The 23,010-nt window shown below is 40.9% G+C and overlaps 2 protein-coding genes across 5 annotated transcripts; one reads left to right on the top strand and one right to left on the bottom strand.

Annotated features, from left to right (window-relative positions):
• On the top strand, positions 1–11,072 carry fbxo32 (F-box protein 32). Of its 2 annotated transcripts, XM_086038215.1 has the most exons (10): positions 1–105; positions 212–354; positions 2,830–2,948; positions 3,144–3,193; positions 3,315–3,407; positions 7,001–7,094; positions 8,614–8,798; positions 8,905–9,087; positions 9,810–9,953; positions 10,034–11,072. In XM_086038215.1, exons 2-10 carry the CDS (start codon positions 242–244, stop codon positions 10,121–10,123), a joined length of 1,071 nt encoding a protein of 356 aa, XP_085894341.1. In that variant the 5' UTR covers positions 1–105; positions 212–241; the 3' UTR covers positions 10,124–11,072. The 2 variants fall into 2 exon arrangements, with proteins under 2 accessions (XP_085894341.1, XP_085894340.1); XM_086038214.1 differs by lacking the exon at positions 1–105 and having other exon boundaries at positions 112–354.
• On the bottom strand, positions 10,389–19,774 carry prelid3a (PRELI domain containing 3A). 3 transcript variants are annotated; one of them, XM_086038217.1, is made up of 8 exons: positions 19,643–19,774; positions 19,432–19,559; positions 16,185–16,353; positions 15,999–16,088; positions 12,654–12,724; positions 12,467–12,569; positions 12,248–12,322; positions 10,389–12,150 (listed from the first exon to the last, which is right to left on the bottom strand). In XM_086038217.1, exons 2-7 carry the CDS (start codon positions 19,461–19,463, stop codon positions 12,263–12,265), a joined length of 525 nt encoding a protein of 174 aa, XP_085894343.1. In that variant the 5' UTR covers positions 19,464–19,559; positions 19,643–19,774; the 3' UTR covers positions 10,389–12,150; positions 12,248–12,262. The 3 variants fall into 3 exon arrangements, with proteins under 3 accessions (XP_085894343.1, XP_085894342.1, XP_085894344.1); XM_086038216.1 differs by having other exon boundaries at positions 19,432–19,766; XM_086038218.1 differs by lacking the exon at positions 12,248–12,322 and having other exon boundaries at positions 19,432–19,766.
• Positions 19,775–23,010: the final 3,236 nt, after the last annotated feature.

Below are 23,010 nucleotides of genomic sequence, written 5' to 3'. Positions count from 1 at the left end.
ACGCTCGAGTAGATAAACAAAGCCACGTGCTGCAGGGAAGTTTCCGAGGTGGGCGGGGCCATCTTGCTTCCGGGAGCATATAAGAAACTGCGCAATGACAACACCGTAGGAACAACAACATGTTGAAGAGCAAGTGTTTAACAAAGAGGGAGCTGTATTAACGTGTCCAGTGTTTTGTTTGCTCGTTTGTTTGTTTGTTTGTTTGTTTTAGCGTATTTACTCCATCCCAAACAAGTGAAGGATGCCTTTCCTCGGACAGGACTGGAGGTCGCCGGGACAATGTTGGGTTAAAACCGAGGAAGGATGGAAGAAGACAACAGGGGACGACAAAAACAACAACATCTCCGTGGAGAGGTTTGTCATTAATCTGCATGAGCAAGACGTCAGAGGTGACATTTTGAATAAAGTGAACACGACTCACAAGAAAAACCTAGCTGATCCTTTTGTTCCCATTCTTCACCTTTTCCCCCCTAATCGTTCATATGTATGGGGTTCCATTTGTATAAAAAATTATGGGGTTCCATTTGTGCCAAAAATATGTTATGTGTCGATGATACGTGTCTATGTTATATGTTATGTGTCGATGATACGTGTCTATGTTATACGTCCATGTACGTGTCTGTTTTGTGTCGATGTATGTGTATATGTTAGACGTCTATGATACGTGTCTATGTTATGTCGATGATTCGTGTCTGTTATGTGTCGATGTATGTGTCTATGTTAGACGTCTATGATACGTGTGAATGTGTTGTTAGACGTCCATGTTAAGTGTTTGTTAGACGTCCATGATACGTGTCTTTGTAATGTGTCGATAAGTGTTTGTTAGACGTCAATGTGAAGTTTTTTTTTTATTTCACGGTAGACAGCGCAATCTGTCTGCACCCTCACTGCACAATACACTAATAGCAATTAACCTAAATTTGTTCTAAATGTGCAATATTTGATGTAATGAATCTCGTCTTTTTCATTAATGTAAGCAGTACTCAAGTTTAGCAAACTTCATACTTTAGGCTATTGTTTGGTTCATTTTCCTTTTTTTTAACAAACACTTAACATGTACGTCTAACAAACAATTACCTTGGACGTTTAACAAACAATTAACATGGACGTTTGACAAACAATTAACATGGACGTTTAACAAACACTTAACATGATCGTCTCACAAACACTTAACATGGACGTCTAACAACACATAGACATGTATCATGGACGTCTAACATACACACATACATCGACATATAACAGACACATAACATAGACACGTATCATGGACGTCTAACATAGACACGTATCATCAACACATAACATATTTTTGGCACAAATGGAACCCCATACATATAACCCCACAAATAAGCGGGTGAGGAACTTTAAAACCAACTTGACTTTTTGCCACGTGCAATTTGTCTTCAACGTGACAACAGAACGCGATGCAGACGTTTTTCTATGTCTGAGTTAAGAATTTGTGTTTTTTGTGTCGCTGCGAAAGAGACGCTAACAGCAGAGGCTTTTTAAGGATCATTAGCTGGCTAATTTAATATTCGAACCCGCAGTGGACACGCTTCAAATACGCCAGTAGTATTTACCCAACTGCGTGCTTCCTTGTATTGCGAGCCCCGGGGTTGGAATTGTCGTATTGTATAATTATTTGGGTCCAGTAATTATAGAGAAGAGTCGTAGAAGAAGAAGTCGCAGAAGTTGTAGTCAAGTTACTTATTTATTTTGCACACTTCCCCTCCTTCCCGGCCTTCAAAATAAAAGCATACCAGCAAACCACTATACACTGCAGGTTTGCTATGGCGTATTTCCGGAAGTAGTGAACGCCAGAAAAAGTGCATGAACTCCACCTTGATGTGCTAGTGTCTGAATATACTCGTGGACACAAATTGTTTTGAAACAATTGGGGGGGGGGGGGTCGCAGCGACAGCAATGCATATTGTGCCTGCTACAACCATAAAGGGATGACTAGACGATGCATTTAATTTTATTGCGAAAACGATCTGGGAGGTAGCGGCCAAGGGGGAACGTGGGTGAGTAGCTTGTTTACTTTGAGTGATGGGACTTTGCAGCAGCAGCAACGAGCTGCGTGGCTCATCTGTCTCCGTGTAGGAAACTGTATGTCATCGCAACATGTGAGACAGCAATGTGCGCCCAAGCGTGTTTGTATTTCCTCATTGTCACATCACGTAACCCGCACCTCCCACCTGCAACTGGGGCATACCATTACAAGAGGGGGCGGGGACAATACCACAATCCCTATAACAGCAGTTGTCGCTCGCCCCGACACGGGAGTAGAAAGAAGCCTAAAAAGAAGCCTTTTAGGCTGTAGGCTGAGATGATTTTTGGCCGCCTCACAAGCACCTCACACGCATGAGGGCCGATTAGTGGGCTGGACTAAAATCAACTTCCGGCCATGCTTAGTCCAGCCATTTTTTAAATTTGTCACCCCTCTGCCCCAAAAATGGGCACCCGGCCGGGCTGAAGGGTCCGACCGGTCCGGCCCAGGGACGGACTGCCCAGCTGGGGTGTTAAGCAACTTTTATAGAGCCAAGGCACACGAAACTGCTACTTGTAAACGCAGGCAAGAGGAGCAGAACAAGAGGATGCGTACACAGGTTAATTATTCACCTTCTGTCACTAAGCATCAAATTGTTCTGCTTTTCAGCATAAGTCACTGGTAGGTAATCAAAGACAACAATTGTAAGAAATAAATAGTTTTCTGACCAATCAAGTGAAATCGGGTAATTTCTTGCCCCACACCTGATGATCTCTCAGGGAGCACTTGTTGGGAATCACTGGACTAATGAACATGCATTCTTTGCGCTTTTGTAGCTTCTGTGAAGCCGAGCAGGAGTGTTTCAACAAGGAGAACTTGCTGCTTTCTCTTGGCTATGACATGGCTGCCAAGAAGAGGAAAAAAGACCTCATGAACAACAACACCAAGGTCACATGTGAGTCACTCACCACCACCATCCAGTGTCTGTTGTTGTTGGGTGTGGATTTATTAATGATGTAATTAAAAACTCCAACATAGCTTCCAGTCATAGATTGGCATGAGATGCTCAAAAGGTTTTGGGGGATTAATTTCCCTCAATGTCCCAAAATCTATTTCAGGCCACTAATACAAACACTGTGCTTTCTCACAGATTTCCACAGGGAAAAGTGGATTTATGTTCATAAAGGAAGCACCAAGGAGGTAACGGATAACCTTAGCTACCAAAACATTTTGTCATTGCTTGTGTCAACATGTTGAGAGACAATCTCATTCGTGCTGTGGATGATTGTAAACTAATACCTTGTTAATAAAATTTTCCCAGCGCCATGGCTATTGTACCCTGGGGGAAGCCTTCAACCGCTTGGATTTCTGCAGCGCTATCAAGGACACGAGGAGGTTCAATTATGTCGTCAGAGTGAGTCCTTTTTTCTTTCTTCCTCAGTCTTCTAATCTCACTCTGTCGTCTAAATTGTTTGTTGATGTGTTTGGTTTAGCCACTCTGAGGGGGTGACACTCCTTAAAGGGTGTGTGACTCTTATCAATGCTCTGCAGAGAGGATTTTGACCAAGCTGGTGCATGTTTGCGTGTATGAGTTAAAGAACTTCATTCTAATGGAGTATAGATTGATGGTTGGGGGGTTGAAATTACATCTTCCCAAAGCAGGATATCATAAGAGAAAGCTGCCAAAATATTTGGTGCCACTTTCCAACAATAGTTTTAGAAAGTCTGTATAAATGTTTTGTAAATAGGATCATTTTAACAATATAAACCCTGAAGTTAAAACTACTGCCATACTTTATTTGTATTATATTGATTTTGCAATCAGTACGACTTGCTATTATTGATTACTGGCAAAATGGTGCCATGTTATGAAGGCTTATTTATATTATTACTAATTAATAATGAGCTGCTCTTATCTAATGGCTTCTAACATTTAATCAACTTAGTTAATCCTTAAAAGAGAAGTCTACCCCAACATTTTCATATATACAATGTGCCTTCACTAGTCAAAACACGGTATTCTGATTAATATTGCATTAGTGGAATATGAGTTAAGTAGGGGCTGCCATTTTGTCACTTGCTCACAAAAGCTGACTGAGCAGCTCAAAATGACATCACAATTTCCAAAGGAATCAGGTAACGACCAATCACAGCTCACCTGTTTTCTGAAGCTGAGCTGTGATTCGTTGTTACCTGAGCCCTGAGCAACTGTGATATTATTTTCAGTGTACAGCAATTGACAAAATGGCCGCCCCTTGAGATGGACAAAAACGGGTGAATTTTACTACTTTAACTCATATTACACAAACACAAAATCAATCAGAATGGCATGTTTAGACTAGTAGGGCTGCATAGAAAGAACATTTTGGGGTTGACTTCCCTTTAGCTCATTCTATCCCAATGACATATGTATGTCATTTCACAATGGGTCTGAAAAAGTCTTGCACTGAATTAGGGGTGGGCGATATGACGATATTAGATCGGTTTAACGTGTTCACGATCTCATAAAGCCGAAAGATCGTTTGATCGTCTACATGGCACATTCTAAACAGTTTAACTCTATGCCGGCGCAAAGCCGCTGACGCGTATACCTGACCAACCAATCACAGCACGCACAGTGCGCCGCACGTGACACATTTCAAAAACATGCATGGTAAATTGATTGGACACTCTAAATTGCCCCTAGGTGTGATTGTGAGTGCGGATGTTTGTCTTTGTGTGCCCTGCGATTGGCTGGCAACCAATTCAGGGTGTCCACCGCCCACTGCCCGAAAACAGCTGGGATAGGCTCCAGCACGCCCCGCGACCCTTGTGGGGATAAGCGGTATCGATAATGGATGGATGGATATAGCGGAAAGCCACCCACCACAAAGCAGAGTTGGTCCCGAAAAGAAACTCCACATCCACAGTGTTGATTTGGTTTGGCTTTTCCTCTGAGGAGAAAGTGCAAACCAGTTATTTGCAAAGTTTGCAGAGACTTGGTTCGGACGTCAGCGCCGACAGCCAAAGCAAACGGAGATCAGACACATGGTAGCCAGAGGCAGCCGCTAGCTCCAAGCTAACGCAACCCACGGTAACACAGTCATTTAACAAGGGCACTCCATATGATAAAACAAGCAAGCGGTGTAAAGAACCTTGCTGAAGACATGATTCCCATTAAAACAGTGGAAAACGAGGGGTTTAAAAGACTCTTCAAAGTACTAAACCTGCGTTACGAGCTGTGTTTTTATATTCACGTAATGTTACCTTTTATGTTTACATTCACTGCACATTTTGATAAAAATTGTCACTATTCAAATTAAAACCTGTTAAGAAAGCATAGCTGGCTTAAAATGTCTTTTTTTTTCCTTTAGAGTTTTATGTACATTTTAATTATATTTTATATGTTTAACATGAGGAAAATTGTCAGAAATGTGCAAATTAGTCTTAAAAAAACGATGTAAAAAAAGAATCAAGATAAAATCGTGATCGTGATATTATTTTTTAAAAATCGTGATAAGATATTTTTGTCAGATCGCCCACCCCTACACTGAATAAGTTAATAGCGACTTGAAAACACTAGATTACATAGAAACCTTCACACCCTTATTGTAAAATAGTACCAGATAACCTTTTGTTCCCCACAAAGCTTCACCTCACTGATGAGAAACATTTCCACATGTGAACCCACGTGAGCTAGTGTGGGAGGGCTTTTACTGCGCAGTGAGGCAAGACCCCTCCTTACAGGCCTCATGAAACTAGACCTGGTGGTAGTCAGGTGATTGTGACTCTCATCCACCCTAACTGCCAGACATGTGCATCTGGTGAATCACACACTCTGTGCATTCAACATTCACTATATTTTCTCTGTAAAAAAAATAAAATACATTATTTTGCAATATATCATTACAATAGTCACAAGTACTCTACTTGCTATTTCGACTCCCAGTCATTAAATGGAGCTTTCTGCAGATAGGGGGTCATGTGTTTTGGAATGACCTTTTAATGGAGTCTCCAGAGCTAACACTTAGATTTCAGTGCAATAATCCGACAGACCGACACAACAAGATGTCTGCCTGTGATTGTCCAGTCTGAACACAGCATTCTGGGTCACCGTTTTCCACTGTCTGCGTCTGATTACTTCATTTCAGTCCGACTCACTTTCACAGATCAAGTTCTTTGCTGAGCGACATTCAGTGGGTCTCCTCTTATGTCAAGAGAGACAAATAGAGGTAACTTCATAGAGAGAGAAACATTAAGGTGTATCCCTAAAGCCGTTATATAATAGCAAGCGGTCTTCCTAATACCATCTAAGTTTGTGGAAAAATGTGAGATGAGCAGCAGGCAATGAAGTGCAGTTTCGTGAGCTACAGGTGCTAAAAGTAGATACGGAAATGCCCGTTGTTCTGCCCGGCTGCTCTACAAAGCGCGGGGCACTTGATGAGCCGCTAAAAAACGAAGGTCATAGGATTAGGCTGAAGGAATGTAGCTGGAAGGAATGGAAGAAGGAATAAGGCGCGAGCAAACAAAGTAAGGAGTGGGCACAAGGAGTGACGATGAATACAGCACTCTCAATACAGTACTTTATATACAGTTTTGGTTCTCTCTTGTGACGTCCAAGGTCAAACATGTTCTTCCATGACGTCACAGCATGTGTGCTGTGCCAGCCTACTACGTAGGCTAATGATGATAACTGCACACGCACGCACACAGATAAATAATTCAGTTGACAGGATCAGCAGGCAAGTGATTAAAGCTTGTTTTGCAAAGCTTTCTGGCTCCCTAGGCTGTGGGCCAAATGCTTCCCGGCAGCTTCTCACCCCTGAAAACACTCATCAATTAGTTTCAGACGAGGCGGACTGCAACCAGACTGTTTTTATCAGCAGCGTGTGCATATATAAGAATGTGTAGGTGTGTATATCTATACTTAAGAACTCGGCAAACAGTACAAACCCCTTAAGTACCAAATGAGTGGAACATTCAGTTCATACCCCCTTCTCCCTCTCCCTGTCTTTTTTTCTGTTCAAGCTGCTGGAGCTTATCGCCAAGTCTCAGCTCCCTTCACTCAGCGGCGTGGCTCAGAAGAACTACATGAATATTCTGGAGAGAGTGGTGCAGAAAGGTGAGACTTGTAACACTTCTCATCAAAGTCATTTCACATACAGTAACTCTTAATTTAAGGGTTTTATTGGCAAGCAATGACGTTTTGTTACTTCAGTAATATTCCCAGCAGGGACGTGTTAAATACATTAAAGCAGTGTTTCCCAACTAAGGGAAAGCACATGGCAGGGGGTATGTGAAAACATTTACTGATTTATTTCCAAGTAAATATTTTCATAAGCCTGTCAATAAAATGGTATATATGCTGCAACTTGTTTCCCTGGGGAGACAAGAACTCAAGGCACAGCCATGAGTCAGCTCAAGTTTCTCATTAAAGCTCAGACGACTGAATAAAAAGACAAAGTAAAACAGCTACTCGGTCTGAATATTATTCTTTAAGGGGAAGTCAACCTCAAAATGTTCTTTGTAATATGTTGTTTGCGCCCCCACTAATCTAAACACATTTGTCGAGTATGAGTTAAGAAGCAAAATCCACCCATTTTTATCCATCTCAGGGGGCGGCCATTTTGTCACTTTCTGTCCACTGAAAATGAAGGCTCACCTGTTTTCTGAAGCTGAGTCATGGTTGGTTGTTATATGAGCCCTGAGCAACTGTGGTGTCATTTTCAGTCGACAGAGGTGACAAAATGGCCGCCCCCTGCGATGGCTAAAAAGGGGTGGATTTGTACATTCTACTTTTGTTTGGAATTTGTCGTCTGTGTTCTATCTGCCAAAGAAAAAGTAGCGTATGCTTCTTTGCATTGATTTTTTTTTTTTCTTAGTTTTGATTCTAATTTTGGTTAGAGCGCCCCTAGTGGTGGACGAAAAATCTGCATAATAGCCTCCCGCATGGTTCAAAACCTAGGAAAAAAGTAGCGGCTTATAGTCTGGAAAATACGGTATATTTGTGTGTGCGTGTTTTTTTTCAAGGCAGTTGTAATTGGTGTCCAATATTAGGGTTTTTTTGCGCTCTTTGTGGGCCCTCAGTCCCCATATCAATAGCAGGAGTCCTTTGTACAGTGAAACCCCCCCAATTTTCCAGCGATGGGAACTTAGCTCTGCCGCTGATGGAGGAAGTTGGCGAGTGATTGACACTTCCCCCTCCAAAAGCTTTGTAATTCCCCAAACGGTGACAAAGCACTACTTATGTCCAAATGAAACAACACTTCAACATACTACCTTGATGCCACCAGATAGCACCAAAGCAATAGTGTGATTGCTTTGGCCTTAGCCTGTGAATAAGTGAAGTCACGAATGCAGAAACGTACATTGTAGTTATTGTTTTGTTGGTGATAACGTTAACGTCTGCTGTGCCGATCACAGTGTATACCAAATGCTGTTGCAGTTTGAACTTTTATTGAAATTCTTTAGGCACTGTTATGAAGCCGCCTGGCTAAACTTCACAGCACAAAATTACTTTACCGCCACTCCATGCTTGTATGAATTTAATTCTGGGTATACTTTCTGTGGTGCTGAGCAAATGTTTAATTTGTCCTGCATGAGAAATCTCTCTCTAATCACTCTCATCCCTCCTGCCGCAGTGCTCGATGACCAGCAGAACGTGCGTCCCATCAAGGAGCTGCTCCAAACGCTCTATCTATCGCTGTGCGGTCTGGTGCAGGACATGGGCAAGTCTGTGCTGGTGGGGAACATCAACATGTGGGTGCACCGCATGGACAATATCTTGCAATGGCAGCAGCAGCTCAACAACATCCAGATCAACAGGGTGAGAAAGGAAAAATGAGGCATGGGTTAATATTCACAGTATTGTTTATGTACCGGTAAGTAAAAAAAAAAAATGGAAGTGTCAAATTTTTTTGTGGCGCTTCCAGCCAACAGCAACGGGCATGACGCTAATGGAGCTACCTGCCAGCCTGCAGCTGAACATCATGCAGCGTCTGTCGGATGGCAGGGATTTGGTCTGCCTGGGCCAAGTCTGTCCAGAATTGGGGGGCCTTGCTGATGACCGCCTGCTCTGGAAGAGACTCTGCCAGTACCACTTCACAGATAGACAGGTATGTGGCCATTTCAGCGCATGTGTAAACATACTACCGGTACTTCAGTGGGCTGGGAATTTCATCCCAATCATGAAAATTCATTCACTAGACATTGTACTGTGTTAGGTACAAAATGTCAGATATTCTGCATTTACAAATACGGAATAATATCATTTCGTTTTTAAGTAATATTTGAATTGTGTTTTTTTTATTATGGTTGTGGTTTGGTGTTTATCAAGTGCTTGTACGTGTAGTGCGAAGTGATTGCAGTGCCGCTGCACACACTCTGCAGCCTCCCACTTGCACTGATACGTCTGTTTTATCAGAGTTTGGACATCGCTGTGTTTTCTGAAAGGTTACATGGGGCTTGCCCGTAAAGAGCAACATTGAGAGTTTTCAGTGATCTAGCACTGCAATGCATCATTATGAGGTGTTTCTGCTGCTTCTCTTTTGCTGTATGTTAAATATAATGCAATGCAAACACTACCAAAAAAATCTTTAAATTGTAATTAGCCCTTTTATATCCAAGTAGCGGTAAAGCAGGCTTCGTTCAGTGGAAGAAGGTGCGCGTGTGTGTACTGCACCTTGCTCACACAAATGCACTTGTGGGTTACAGAGTTTGGTAAAAACTAAAACAATGTTGTGATTGAAGTGCAAAAAACACCTAAACTAAAGTGAAGTGCTGTTGGGTTTTCTTTTTTCCCCAATTCATGTCTTAAAAAGTGTTTTCCCTCCATTAGATCCGAAAGCGTCTGATGGTGTCAGACAAAGGTCACCTGGAATGGAAGAAGATGTACTTCAAGCTGAGCCGCTGTTATCCTCGCCGAGAGCAGTACAGCGACACTCTGCACTTCTGTTCACACTGTCACATCCTTTTCTGGAAGGTATACACATTTGTGTTTTTTATATTCTACCTGCCTATCGTCTATCAAGTTTTTTCAAGCGTTTTTGTTTGCCACCACAGGACACAAATCATCCCTGCACTGCCAACAACCCAGAAAGCTGCACCATGGCCCTGTCCCCTCAAGACTTCATCAACCTTTTTAAATTCTGAAGGCCCCACCAAACTCCCTGAAAAACATATGAACAGAGTGTACATACTGTACATAAAGGCCTATGTTTCATTTAATCTGTGTATATTCAGATGATATGACTCAATGGTGATCAGGCAGTGGGACAAATATGCAATTGAGATTTCAGATTGTTTACTTAAAGGTAAGATGATGTCACTGTGAATTGAGTGAAAGAGAGCTAAGGCATGTTGAACAATAATCCTTGTGCAAAAAGTGGGAGCAGTAGAAGTGAGGAAATGCAACAGATTAATTTGTCGGTTATAGTTTATTTCGACACAGGAATTTGGAAGGTTGTTCGTATAGGAGTAAATCTGTAAAATTCTGATTTGGTATTGCTAAAGCTGATCACATTGAGGGTACGGTGTTTAAAGCTCAGAGGTTATTGTTTGGTTTGGCACTGCTATTACTTGTGGCTTCGGTACTGAACATTGAAGTCAAATGTAAGCAACTGGGTGCCAGCGCACCATGTTTTTTTAAAATGTACTTTTTCACTTTTATAAAGATTTGATACCTTTTTAATGTCGTGTTCATTTTCTGCTGTGACTGCTATTGCAATTATTTCTGACTGAGATATGTACAACTTGGTGTGCCTTATATTGCAAAACTTGAAAATGGTACAGTGATGACAGTGGTCATTTTTCCAGATCCTGATTCTGTTTCATGATTATAAACACAATAATGTATATAATCTTGGATACCAAAGTGTATGGAATATCTTGTCTTTTTTCTAAAACTCCTGCACGACAAAGAACCATGCAGCGTATTTATTAAAATTCTGGTTGATAGTTCCGCTTGTTTAAATGGCGTCTGAAAGAACTGCAAGACGTTGTATCCAGACTTTCTCTTGGCACCGCTCAACCAATCGATGTACATACTTTGCAATGTATTCTATAAATGCCCTGGTTATGTAAATAAACGTAACTTTCAGAAGCACTTTGTATTTATTTAGCAAACAAGTGATTTGACTTTGGGTTGCCCCCGTTTGTAGGTCGTAAGCAAAGGTGAGTAGCGCTCTCTTCTGGGTGAATTTAGAACTGCAAGAGTCAATGTCTAAATTTTGAAATCTAGCTAACATGGAGAGAGTGCACATTATACACGCACTGCATCTGCAGTACATCAGCATGAAAGTTTCGTTTGACAGAAAATAATGAAAAGATGGCTGCAACAGAAAACAGGTGACAATCTACTGTTCATGTAGTTATGATAGCAAATGTTATACCAAACAATATGTGGCAATAGTTGACATTACAAATAAATTTAACTCATTAGCAGAGGATGCAAATAATGACACAATTCACTGGCTGTACCCATTTAAAAAATGTTGATACTTATTCAGTATTATTAAGCATGTTCAGTTCTGTAACATTGTGAATCTTATTCTTCCACCAATCACTTGGTTGGGCTGTAATATATCTCCACGCATTTCAGAGACATGAGGGTGCAGTGATTGCACACAGGCAGCATTATGAGGCCAACCATTTTTTCCAAACTTCACCCTTCCTCACCCATGATCTCTGTTGCAAAGAATTTTGAGGTAGCACCGCCTGACGATGCATCAAAAATGAGCTGGTGTTCTGTTGTAATGTGAACAAAACCAAAAGCTGAATTAAACCCTAACTACCATGCTACTCATAATTCTATCGTGCAAAATATATGTACAGTATATATTTAAAAACATCAAAAGCACCTTTTTATGAGGACTCTTATCACCTGCAAGAGTTTTACGGCTACTAATTATTGATGATTGAGTACATATCACATCTGTATGATCATCCTCATCAAGTGTTATACAAATAACAGGAGTGCCAGTTTCAGTCATTAATTGTGTTGCACACAAAGTCCTTTTCTATTGGAGCACAAGTTGGTCATGCAGTTGCTCCTATTGGAACCGCAACTCCACCAGTGTCACTCTCTGTGCACAGGTAAGCCCGCATGCCGTGTGGGAAGTCCACAAAGAGTTCTCCATGTATCTGCCCGAAGCACTTGCTCAAGTTATGGTGGGGCGCTCCTGCAAATGTCAAGTGTTAAGAATTAGGTGATCCATAAACAAGTAATGCTGAATTACATCTGTTTTATCAAAGGAGGAGATATTTGCTTAGGGTTACCAGAGGTAGTAAATGTCAAAGAGTAATATTTTCTCTTTCAGAGTTCTGAATAATCCACTCAATAGCATCCCATCCCTAGAGAGCCACAGCGAGAAAAGAAAGATTAAAGGACAGACGAACGGCATACGTGGTAAAGCATCAGATGAAGTAAAGCAAGAAGACGTTTACATGAGGTTACCAAGGACATTTCATGCAATGATGTGTGTGTGTGTGTGTTACCTTCCTGGCATTAGCAGACATTCTCCTTGCCATCATGCCTTCCAGGTAGCTACTCAAACTGGCTCCCTTCACTGTAATGATGGCCTCCTGAGTCAAGATGGTGCTGTGGAGCACAACAAAGGTAAGGCAAAATATAGACTTTAAAAAGTGCTTCGTAACTAGATGGAAATGACAGAAATAAACGTACACCTCAGGGTTGTCTGGGTGAGGTGCGTAAAGGAGCTTCTCATCCACTGAGATCAGGTTGGTAAGAGTAATCTGCGGGACAAAGCAACACTCACTGAAATTTCAATACATGGAATCATTTAAATGGCAGTATTTCCTCCAATACGGGCCTGCACTCTACTGCATAATAGACATCATGCCCCAATTACTTGCCGGGTGCCATGTCCATTAGAACAAATAAGAACTGCATCTCAAATACAAGCTTTACCACAAAGCAGAACCCAACAGACGTTTTCAGAATGTTTGGAAACCATAAGACATATATATACCCCAAAATGTTGACGTTTTTCTTTGCTTTACTTAAAGAAAATAATCCAAATTAATCAAGCACGATCTGTGGGTGAGGAGGAAAAATTGAATGGATGTAATATTGTTATACTGTCTAAAGTATATACTTTTTGTGACATCTTTGTTTGTTTATTTGTATGCCATGAGGGTGCACAGTGGCCGACTGGTTAGCACATCCGCTTCACAGTGCAGAGGTTGTGGGATTGAATCCGGTTTCCGGCCTCCCTGTGTAGAGTGTGCATGTTCTCCTTGTGCCTGTCTGGGTTTTCTGCAGGTATTCCGCTTTCCTCCCACATTCCAAAAACATACACGGTAGGTTAACTGAGCACTCAAAATTGTCCATTGGTGTGACTGTGAGTGTGAATGGTTGTGTATGTGTGCCCTGCGATTGGCTGGGGACCAGTTCAGGGTGTACCCCGCCTACAGCCCGAAGACAACTAGGATAGACTCCAGCATGCCTGCGACGCTAGTGAGAATAAGCGGTTCACAAGTTGGATGGATGAATGTATGCCAAGAAATTTTCAAATTTACAGACTATGAGCCTTGGCTCAGTACAGGTTGGGAAACACTGCAATGCGCAAAGCTAACTTATTTGAAAAATACACACAATTAAGGCAGAAATGAATAAAGAATATTTACCCAACAATATAGATTTGCAGGAACTGTGTCATGTGTCATCTTCCAAACCGCTTATCCTATACAGGGTCACGTGGAGGTGCTGGAGCCTATCCCAGCCGTCAACGGGCGGAGGCAGACTACACCCCGAACTGGTCGCCAACGAGTCGCAGGGCACACACAGACACCATCACTGAGCGGGAATCGATCCCACGCTGCCCACACACAACTCAGGCGTGTGTACCACTACACTATCAGTGACCCACTTGCAGGAACTGATCTCGCTAAAACTTAGAATGGACTGGAACACTAGCAAATATTGCTAACAACTGTGTCTTTCTTATGATTTATTGTTTTACTGCATCAAAATGACATATTTATTTAATATAATTATTTTTTAATTTGCTTGGGTAGAGGTGGGCGATATATATCGTCATTGATATCATCGTCAATCTTGCTTTTAGGATGTGTAATTTTACATTATCGAGTATTAATACTAAAAGCATAACGACTCGAGTCAGTCGACTGACGCGAAGTATGAGGAAATGCTGAAAATCAGGGTGCAGTGATGGCAGAGGAGGAGGAAGTGATAATCATTCGCGGGCAGGACCCGGTCACGTGACTCTGTCCGCACTGCAGCCGAGCTGTTTCAAGCATGGAGGAGTGTCGAGCGGGGATTAGTCTGTAAATGGTTTGGGGTTGAGAAGACTGACGTCGGTGGTAATAACATTGTTAGATATGCCAAAACGGTTACCCTGAAGAGCAATTCTGTTGCACCATGAGCCATATGGATTAAGAGGAAAACTTGGCGACCGCGCAAGCACGCTAATCAAAGGCTTAAACACACACACTCAGAAAACAGTCGTCGAGTTGAACTAACAAATCGCACACACACACACACACACACACACACACCCACACACACACACACAGTACTTTAGCGAATAAATCAAATGTGACATTCTGGATGATCGATTAACATTCAGTTTACACGCTTTTAGTCCGCATCATTCCTAACTAGCCTGTATTCCCGAGGCATGTTGCACAAACTACAACAGCTTATTAATGTGGTGTCAGTATACACCCAAACATGAAAAAAGTCACAATGAGTGGGAAAATGCACTTTTCGGTAAATTGCAATTTTGCTATTCAACTTTATTCTGAATACTGTGGCCAATGTATGAGAATGGGTGTTGTCATGACGACGTCTTTTTTTTCTCTTGCTGGGTGACATTTCGTCACATGTCACATATCAAATACATTTTTAATCATTCTGATTGCTCTAGTAGTTGGCAGCGGTACACCCGTACTTACTGCAGATCAAAATGTCACATCATTATGGAATAACAGCAGAGACATTTAAATGACATAAATATTCCCAAAAATCAATGTAAGTCTATACATAATTTTTTGTTCTTTATTGTTAAATATTGTCGTAGAATATAATTATGTTTTGCAGAAGCTGCATTTAGCAATATAAAAGAGATGTTGTTCACAAACGCTGTCTATCCACAATTGGTCTGTGAAGCAAGTGCAGATTTAAAATATTTTTTGTAGAATATCGTCAAACTATCGTTATCGAGTTTTTTGAAAAAATATCAAGATTTTTTTTTTTTTTTTTTTGCCCACATCGCCCACCCCTAGGCTGGGGGTTGGTTCAACTGACTGACATATTAGAGCAGTAAATCCCAGCAAAATGTGGGAAGTAATCCAATTTCACATAATAGGTCCAAAAATGCTAATCTATTTACAATATAGTGATTGACATTAAAATGCTCCTCCCACATTGACGGCAGAAGGGTCAAATAACTTGAGTTCCATCATGGCCGGTCACACTACTGAATAATAATAATAACAATCGCTTTTTGTTCACCTAAAGAGGCCAAGATTTTCAGACAGAGAAATTAAATTTGTGAGTAAATTGAGAAAACAGCACCTGACTATATGTCAGTAAAGGTTGGGAATTTGAGGAAATGGTTCCTTGCCCACAAAAGGGTTGAAATCTTCACAGTGTTAGCTTTGGCCTTTGGTGACTTCATTGAGGCTGTTGTGCCGCTGTGACCTTTTCTCCTGCTTAGCATCTTCCTATCTATCTACATCCTTGCGCACAAGTCGAGTTGAAACCAGTTGTGGAGTCGCAAATTGTCAGATGGGGATAGGCAGAGCCTGTGGGGACGGCTCAGGGCGTAGAAGAATAGGAACCATTTTGGACAGATTAGACCTTCTTCCACGTCGGGCAGAAAAAGGCTCCACGACAATGTCTCGATCTCCCTGGCATTCATGAAATAGTTCAACTACGAACATGCCGTCTTCTGGTACTGTTAGTACAATATTGCAAGCATTCAGGATAAAAGGAACAGGTGAAACTTCCTTCAGAACATTTCAACAACGTCGACGATCTTACATTTGTCGAGCACAGCTCCATTTTTTTCTCCTCAGGGTCGACTATGGAGTGCTCTTTCACGTATGTTTGCAGGTGGTTGGTTCCCAGTATCTACAGAAACAAAAGCAAGAAATGACACCAAATGACAATAAGCAGACTTCTCAAAGCAGCTAGTGTGAACAGAGCATGGCTAGCGTGACCACTGACCGCTCGTACGATTGCCGGCAGGCCCCACTCAGTGCTGAGTAGTCTGTGGCTGTGCAGGCGTCCTTCTGCGTCTAGGCGACGGTCAAGCACGTCCACACCCACCACGTGCGGATTCATCGGGTTAGGGTACTTCCTCATTGCAGCCTTGATCACTGTCTCCCATGGGTAACTTCACACAAACAAGTTCAGCATGTCAACAAATAACCTTCAGGGCTCAACACTAACTTTTGCACTGGTAGCACGGCTGGTACCAACTTTTAAATTTGGTCACACTGGGCAGGATTTGGTTGCATCCTCTTTTGGGGAGGTACAGCATGACCATATTTGCTGATGTATAGTCATCTTATTTGGCAAACCATAGTTTTGTATGATGTAAAGAGTGACACGATATATTTGCAAAATATGTTGCTGTAAAAAGAACTTTGTTTGCAATGGGCAGCAGCTGACAAAACAGGTCAGTTATTTTATATAATTCTAAAAGAAGACAAAATGGAAATGATACCCCGCCCAGTAAAACGTTTAGTAAAAACAGAAAAATAAGAGCCTAAAGCTAAACAATTTAAAATTCATTTTACTTGTATTATTTAGATATTTGTAGTTATTTAAGGGACAGTGTGTAGAATGTTTAGATTTTTCATTGTTCATTCATTTTAAAAACCCACTAATAATTCCAATAATATGCAAAAAAAATATGTTCAATCACGTCAATCAACATGAATTTCTTGTATTATCATAGGCTTAGTAATTGATAATTACCAGAGATGGGCATTCTGTCCGAGGGACGGAATGGAATGCCCATTTTGCGGAGGGACGGACAGAGGACAAGAAGTCTTTTATAAAGGATGAACAAAGCAAGGATGAAAGTGGATTTTCATCCGTCCCTTTAATCGTCCCTAACTGGCTCAAGTACCGACTTATGTGTTGTGTTGGGTTCTTTAAAACGACGCAAGACGACTGTTCTCTTCTGCGATACCATGGAGCCGACTTGATCAACTGCCTGCACAGCACTATTCATGTGTGTTCCCCGCAATAACATTACACAGGCATAGTCTGCCCTCTAGTGGTTCAACACATGTAACACCATGTGTTATGCCACAGGACCCCATTTCACTGACTGACAGAAACACGCCCAGCCTGTCTTGTGTAATCGGGATAAAGTATGTATTGGGCGTAGGAAAAAGGTGGATAGCAATTTTGTTTTGTTAACTAACTGTTAACATTTAGTACCTTATCTCTTTGCCTGTGAAGTATGTGCTTGTGTGGGACATCTTTAGACTGTAAAAATCTCTGCCAGCGCCAACATACATTTAAATGTCCCGGAAAGGGAAGTCTTTTGTTTCCTCCTAAAATAACCAATAAAAACTGAAAACGTATTGTGTTATAATGCAAACGTTTGGCAATAAAACACAATAACATTATAAAGCAATCTTAAATATTCTCGTGATGTCCCATGGCGGGCTCTGGGCTGTTGTGATTGACGGTGTTTATTTTGGCAGCTAAATGCAATCTTGGTTAAACAGTTGTAAACAATTCAATCCACTCACGATACTCGTAAGTGGGTTTGCATAGGAAATTAGCCAGCTAATGAGCTTTAAATAATGTTTATACTGTAAGTGCATGGACACTTTTTTTTCCCCCTTGGGGCAGCTGAACTGATGGAATGTAAGGAGGGAAGTACTTTAAAAGGACGAGGACGGACGGGGTCAGAGGATGATTATTTTTATGAATAAAGACGGAGGGACGATGACAGAAGGGTACACAGGATGGAAAAAAGGGTAAAGTGATACCTCCTGCAGGAGGCTGGACCGGATGAAATCATTACCAGCAGACCCTGAAAAGTCAGCATTTGCGAGCATATTGGGCACACTGTCGAGTCCGGAATCTTTCCTCAAACCTACTTTAAACGCACGGGCCACTTTAGGACCTGCACCTAAAGAAAATGAACTGACAGCACCAGAGAAGTATTTGTTTGACATAATCTTACTATTGTGGTTGTAGGTTGTTGGGCTGTTTCTAATATTTTGGCGACGTTATCAAACCGCATTATAAGGGCAGAATATTGGAAATATAGCTCTTAGCGTGTTGCGGTGCACTTTCCATACCACAGAAAACAATGCATCCAACTATCCATCTATCCATCCAGCCAGCCATTTTCTAAAACAAATGAGCTGGAGCGAGTCCCAGCTGTGGGGTTCACCCTGAACAGCCAATCAAAGGGCATTTACAGTATAGATAAACAAACATTCAAACTCACATTCACATCCATGGACAGTTCAAAACACAAACAGATGAAACAACAATTCATGCTCACACCTTTGGACAATTTGGAGTCTTTGATAAACCTAACAACATGCATAATTTTTGGAATGTGCACAGGAAACTGGATTACGTGAGAAAACCTGCACAAGTATGGGAAGAACATGCAAATTCCACACAGGAGCACCTAAGTAGCGATTCAAACCTAAATCTCAGAACTGTGAAGCAAAAGTGCTAATTTTTATACTGTTCCAGTACACCGTAACGGCTCTAATGATAAACATTTAAGTTCAGCACATTTAACTATAATCACCACAGACTGTGTGGTACCTATATAGCTGTGGCCACTGAGTTTCCTGTAAAATCAATTCCAATAAATCTGAGTCACGTTGTCCTTTACTTAAAGTGGTAATCAACACAAACATAATTTTTTCAAGAATATGTTCTATGCAGGCCCACTAGTTGAAACACAGCATTCTGATTAATATTGCGTTTGTGGAATATGAGTTAAGCAGCTAAATCCACCCCTTTTTAGCCATCTCGGGCGGCGGCCATTTTGTCACTTCTGTCGACTGAAAATTACATCAGAAATGCTCAGGTAACGACCAATCACGGCTCAGCTTGAGGAAATTGATTGGTCGTTTCCTGAGCCTTGAGCAACTGTGATGTCATTTTCAGCCGACAGAAGTGACAAAATGGCCGCCCCCAGAGATGGTTAAAAACGGGTGGAATAACTCTTATTCCACAAACTTAATGTTTATCAGAATGCCTTGTTTCAACTGGTGGGCCTGCATAGAACATATTCTTGAAAAAAATATGTTTAAGTTGACTTACAGTTTAATGTTGTATTGTATGATCATATACGTTTGTTTACAATTATTCATGTGAATCTCAACGCTCACAAAGCTTATAGCTTATAGCAGTGAGCTGTCTCCGTTTTATGAGGAATGCTTCATTTAAAAAAAAAAAAACAATCAAACAAAAACTGTACCTGAAAGCATGCTCTGTGCTCCAAATCTTCATATTTTCAACAAGAGTGACCTTGTCTCTTCAGAATACCCTCTATGGCCTGACGGGGTTCAGCAGACCATATCTCGCTATAAGTAAGTAAGCTGGGCCCTGCATGGGACCACCACCATCAGTTGTGTGCGTCCAGATGCTCGTTCGCCTCCGAGCATCAAAGGTGAAGAAGAAACACTTGCCAACGGATCATCCTGTTCCCCGAGAGACTGGAGCAGGAGGCAGGGAAGGTGTTACGATGAGGAGCAGGAAAACGAGGAGCAATGCCGCACCGGCCCAGCGTTGTCGCCATCAAACGTAAAGTCAGCCTGAACTACATGTTTCAGTCACGTTGGGATTTTCAAAATAAAACGTCCTATAGGCCCAATACATTTTGGAATGAGAACCATCTGATGATAATGCTGGTCGTAGGATGATGTAGTGAATTTTACAGCAACAAAATTTATATTAGAATGAAAAATTTAAATGCAATAACTTAAACCTTGGGGAGCACTGACAGTGACCCAGTGCCAGTGGTTTGCATGCCTACCTCACAGTCAGTGTTGGGGGTAACGCGTAACAAAGTACAGTAATACATTACATTTAGGCAGTAACGACATAATGTAGCGCTGGTAACACGTCACATATCTCAGGACTATAATATATATGTTGGCATCATTTAGCAAGTGAGGGAGTTCTTAACATCACTTAATTGTAAGCTTTACTTCCAGCAACACTCAGATAAATAGTTCTTGTTGCATTCGAAGCTTCACGCTATAATGTAAGTATACAGGTCAACTCTTTACGAAGCATATCAAATGTCTTTATACCATTGATAACAATGAAGAGGGCTGAGAAGTTATTGTTTGTGACAATAATCAGTGTCACGGTTTCATAAAATAAAATGCAAATCATAGACACAAAATACAAGCAGAAAGAAACCTAAGTAAAACAAAGCGAATAAACTGCAAAAAAATAAGTTACTGTGCTTTTTAGATATGATTTAATGAACTTAGTGCCATCAATTGCCATATGTAAAACGTAGTGATTCTGATTGGCTGTTCGCAATCAAAAATGCAAATCATCTGCCGGTGACAAATGACGTCACATTCAATCGGACGAACTACGATAACCGCAATTATTAGAGTCTGATGCGCTCGTTACTTATTTACCTTTTTTTTTCAGATCACCTCGAAACTTTGTCTCCATGTAGTAAAAGAAAATTAGAACTAACTGAATTTTCAATTATTATAAATAGAAAAAATAATAATGAAAAAGGAAAATACTTTTAGTCAGGTCAGTTTTGCCTTGATCAATACATATTTTTGCTTTTATTACACATGCCCTGTCTGTGTGTTTCTATCTATCCATCTATCTTGTTAGACCAATTATCAATTATATGCAATGCATCACTATTATTTGTGTGTAAATGGTAAATGAACTTTCACTTTTATAGCGCTTTTCTACCTTTGGTACTCAAAGCGCTTCACACTGTACCTCATCTACCTCCTGATGACGCAGCATCGGGAGCACCTGGGGGTTCAGTATCTTGCTCAAGGATATTTCAACATGGTTCCAATAGCCGGGGATTGAACCCACAACCTGCCGGTTGGGAAAGGACCACTCTGCCACTGAGCTATACCGCCCCCAGTGTGTAAATTAATTTGAGAATAATGATCATTTCATTTGTGGTTTACAGTGGTTATTTATTTACTGGACAAAATATCATTTCCAATATTTATATTTAAAAAATAAATCTTATTGATACAAATATTGATCAAAGGTAGTGATGTCCCACCACACGAAACATTTAATATTATAAACCACACTATATAGTTGAATATGCTCATAAGTTAACTTTACCAGCTAGAGTATGGCAGCAAATTTTGCATTTTCCTTTTAAGGTCTTGAAATCATTATTAAATAAATTAATCCCCGATTTTTAAAAAAGTAACTTAAAAGTAACTTAAACTTGAGTAACACATTACTCTACAAATAGAGTAATATTGTAAAGAAACGTATTACTTTCACATGCAAGTAACTAGTAATATGTAATGTATTACACTTTGGAAGTAACTTTCCCAACACTGCTCACAGTTGTGATGTGATGTGCATGTGTAAAATACCTGTAGTTTATTTTGATAATCAAATAATTGTGTTACTATTTGTTATTAATTATATTTACACAACCAATTATTTTGTAAAATAAGTTGATGTCAATTCAGATTGTCCCCCCGCCTACTGCCCGAAGACAGCTGGGATAGGCTCCAGCACGCCCCGCGACCCTTGTGAGGAGAAGCGGTACAGATAATGGATGGATGGATGGAAGTTGATGTCAATTCAGATTGTCCCCCCGCCTACTGCCCGAAGACAGCTGGGACAGGCTCCAGCACGCCCGCAACCCTTGTGAGGATAAGCGGTTTAGATAATGGATGGATGGATATATATATTTAGATGTTTTTAAAGTTTTCTGCTAATGTGCTTAAATGTTGTAGTTTTGTTGGTTGCTTTTGTTTTTTTCTACTTTGCTTTTGAAATGCTGTTAACTGTTGTGTTTGTAAATGCTTTTAGGTGTCTTTGCTTGTGTGAAGCACATTGAGTTGCCTTGTGTATGAAATGTGCTATATAAAACTGCCTTGCCTTGCCTTGCCACTAGCGGCCGTTTTACGTTGCCAATCGCTAAACCCCGCCTAACTTGAATACACAGATTTCTCCCCGGCGATTTAAGGTTATTTTCTGTCTCTGTCTCAAAAATGCCACCATGTATGGCATACAGTTATACCAATAAATCTGTGAGAAGCGCAACAAGCATATTTTACTGGTAAGAATGCAATTTTAAATTTTCTCTTATAAAGTGTCTCTCTGAGTGCTATTATATTCGTCTGCAGCATGCTGTCAGAACCATCAACAATGAAAGGAAAGAAAAGCCCATCATGAAAATTTGTGCTGCGAAATGTAAACCTTACCTTAAAGTGGAAGTCAACCCCCAAAAAAATTATTTACAAGAATACAGGTAAGTTCTATGCAGGCTCAGTAGTCAAAACATGACATTCTGAATAGCATTGTGTTTGTGGAATATGAGTTAAAATCCATCCATTTTTGTCCATCTCAGGGGGCGGCCATTTTGCCACTTGCTGTTGACTGAAAATGACATCACAGTTGCTCAGGGCTCAGGTAACGACCAGTCATGGCTCAGCATCAGAAAGTTGATTGGGTTACCTGAGCCTGAGCAACTGTGATGTCATTTTCAGTCGACAGAAGTGACTAAATGGCCGACCCCTGAGATAGCTAAAAATGGGTGGAATTTAATTCTTAACTCATATTCTCTAAACACAACATTAATGAGAATGTCATGTTTAGACTATAGTGAAGGCGCATTAAATATTATCGCAAAGAATTTTGGGGGGTTGACTTCTACTTTAAGTTGTTTCTTTCAAAGGCTCTCATTACGCCATACAGGGATCCTACCCTAAAATATGCACTTATAACAGTGTTTTCGGCGAAAAAACAACAGAAATTGTTGGTAACAGTAGCAACGTAAGAGGGCTGCAACAGTGAGGCGCCTATGATA

Source organism: Filicampus tigris, chromosome 8 (assembly GCF_054856515.1).
Source record: "Filicampus tigris isolate MCC_2025a chromosome 8, RoL_Ftig_1.0, whole genome shotgun sequence".
In the NCBI taxonomy this organism is placed as follows: domain Eukaryota; kingdom Metazoa; phylum Chordata; class Actinopteri; order Syngnathiformes; family Syngnathidae; genus Filicampus; species Filicampus tigris.
The sequence above is the reverse complement of the archived record's forward strand: the minus strand, read 5'-3'. Positions and strand labels throughout refer to the sequence as shown.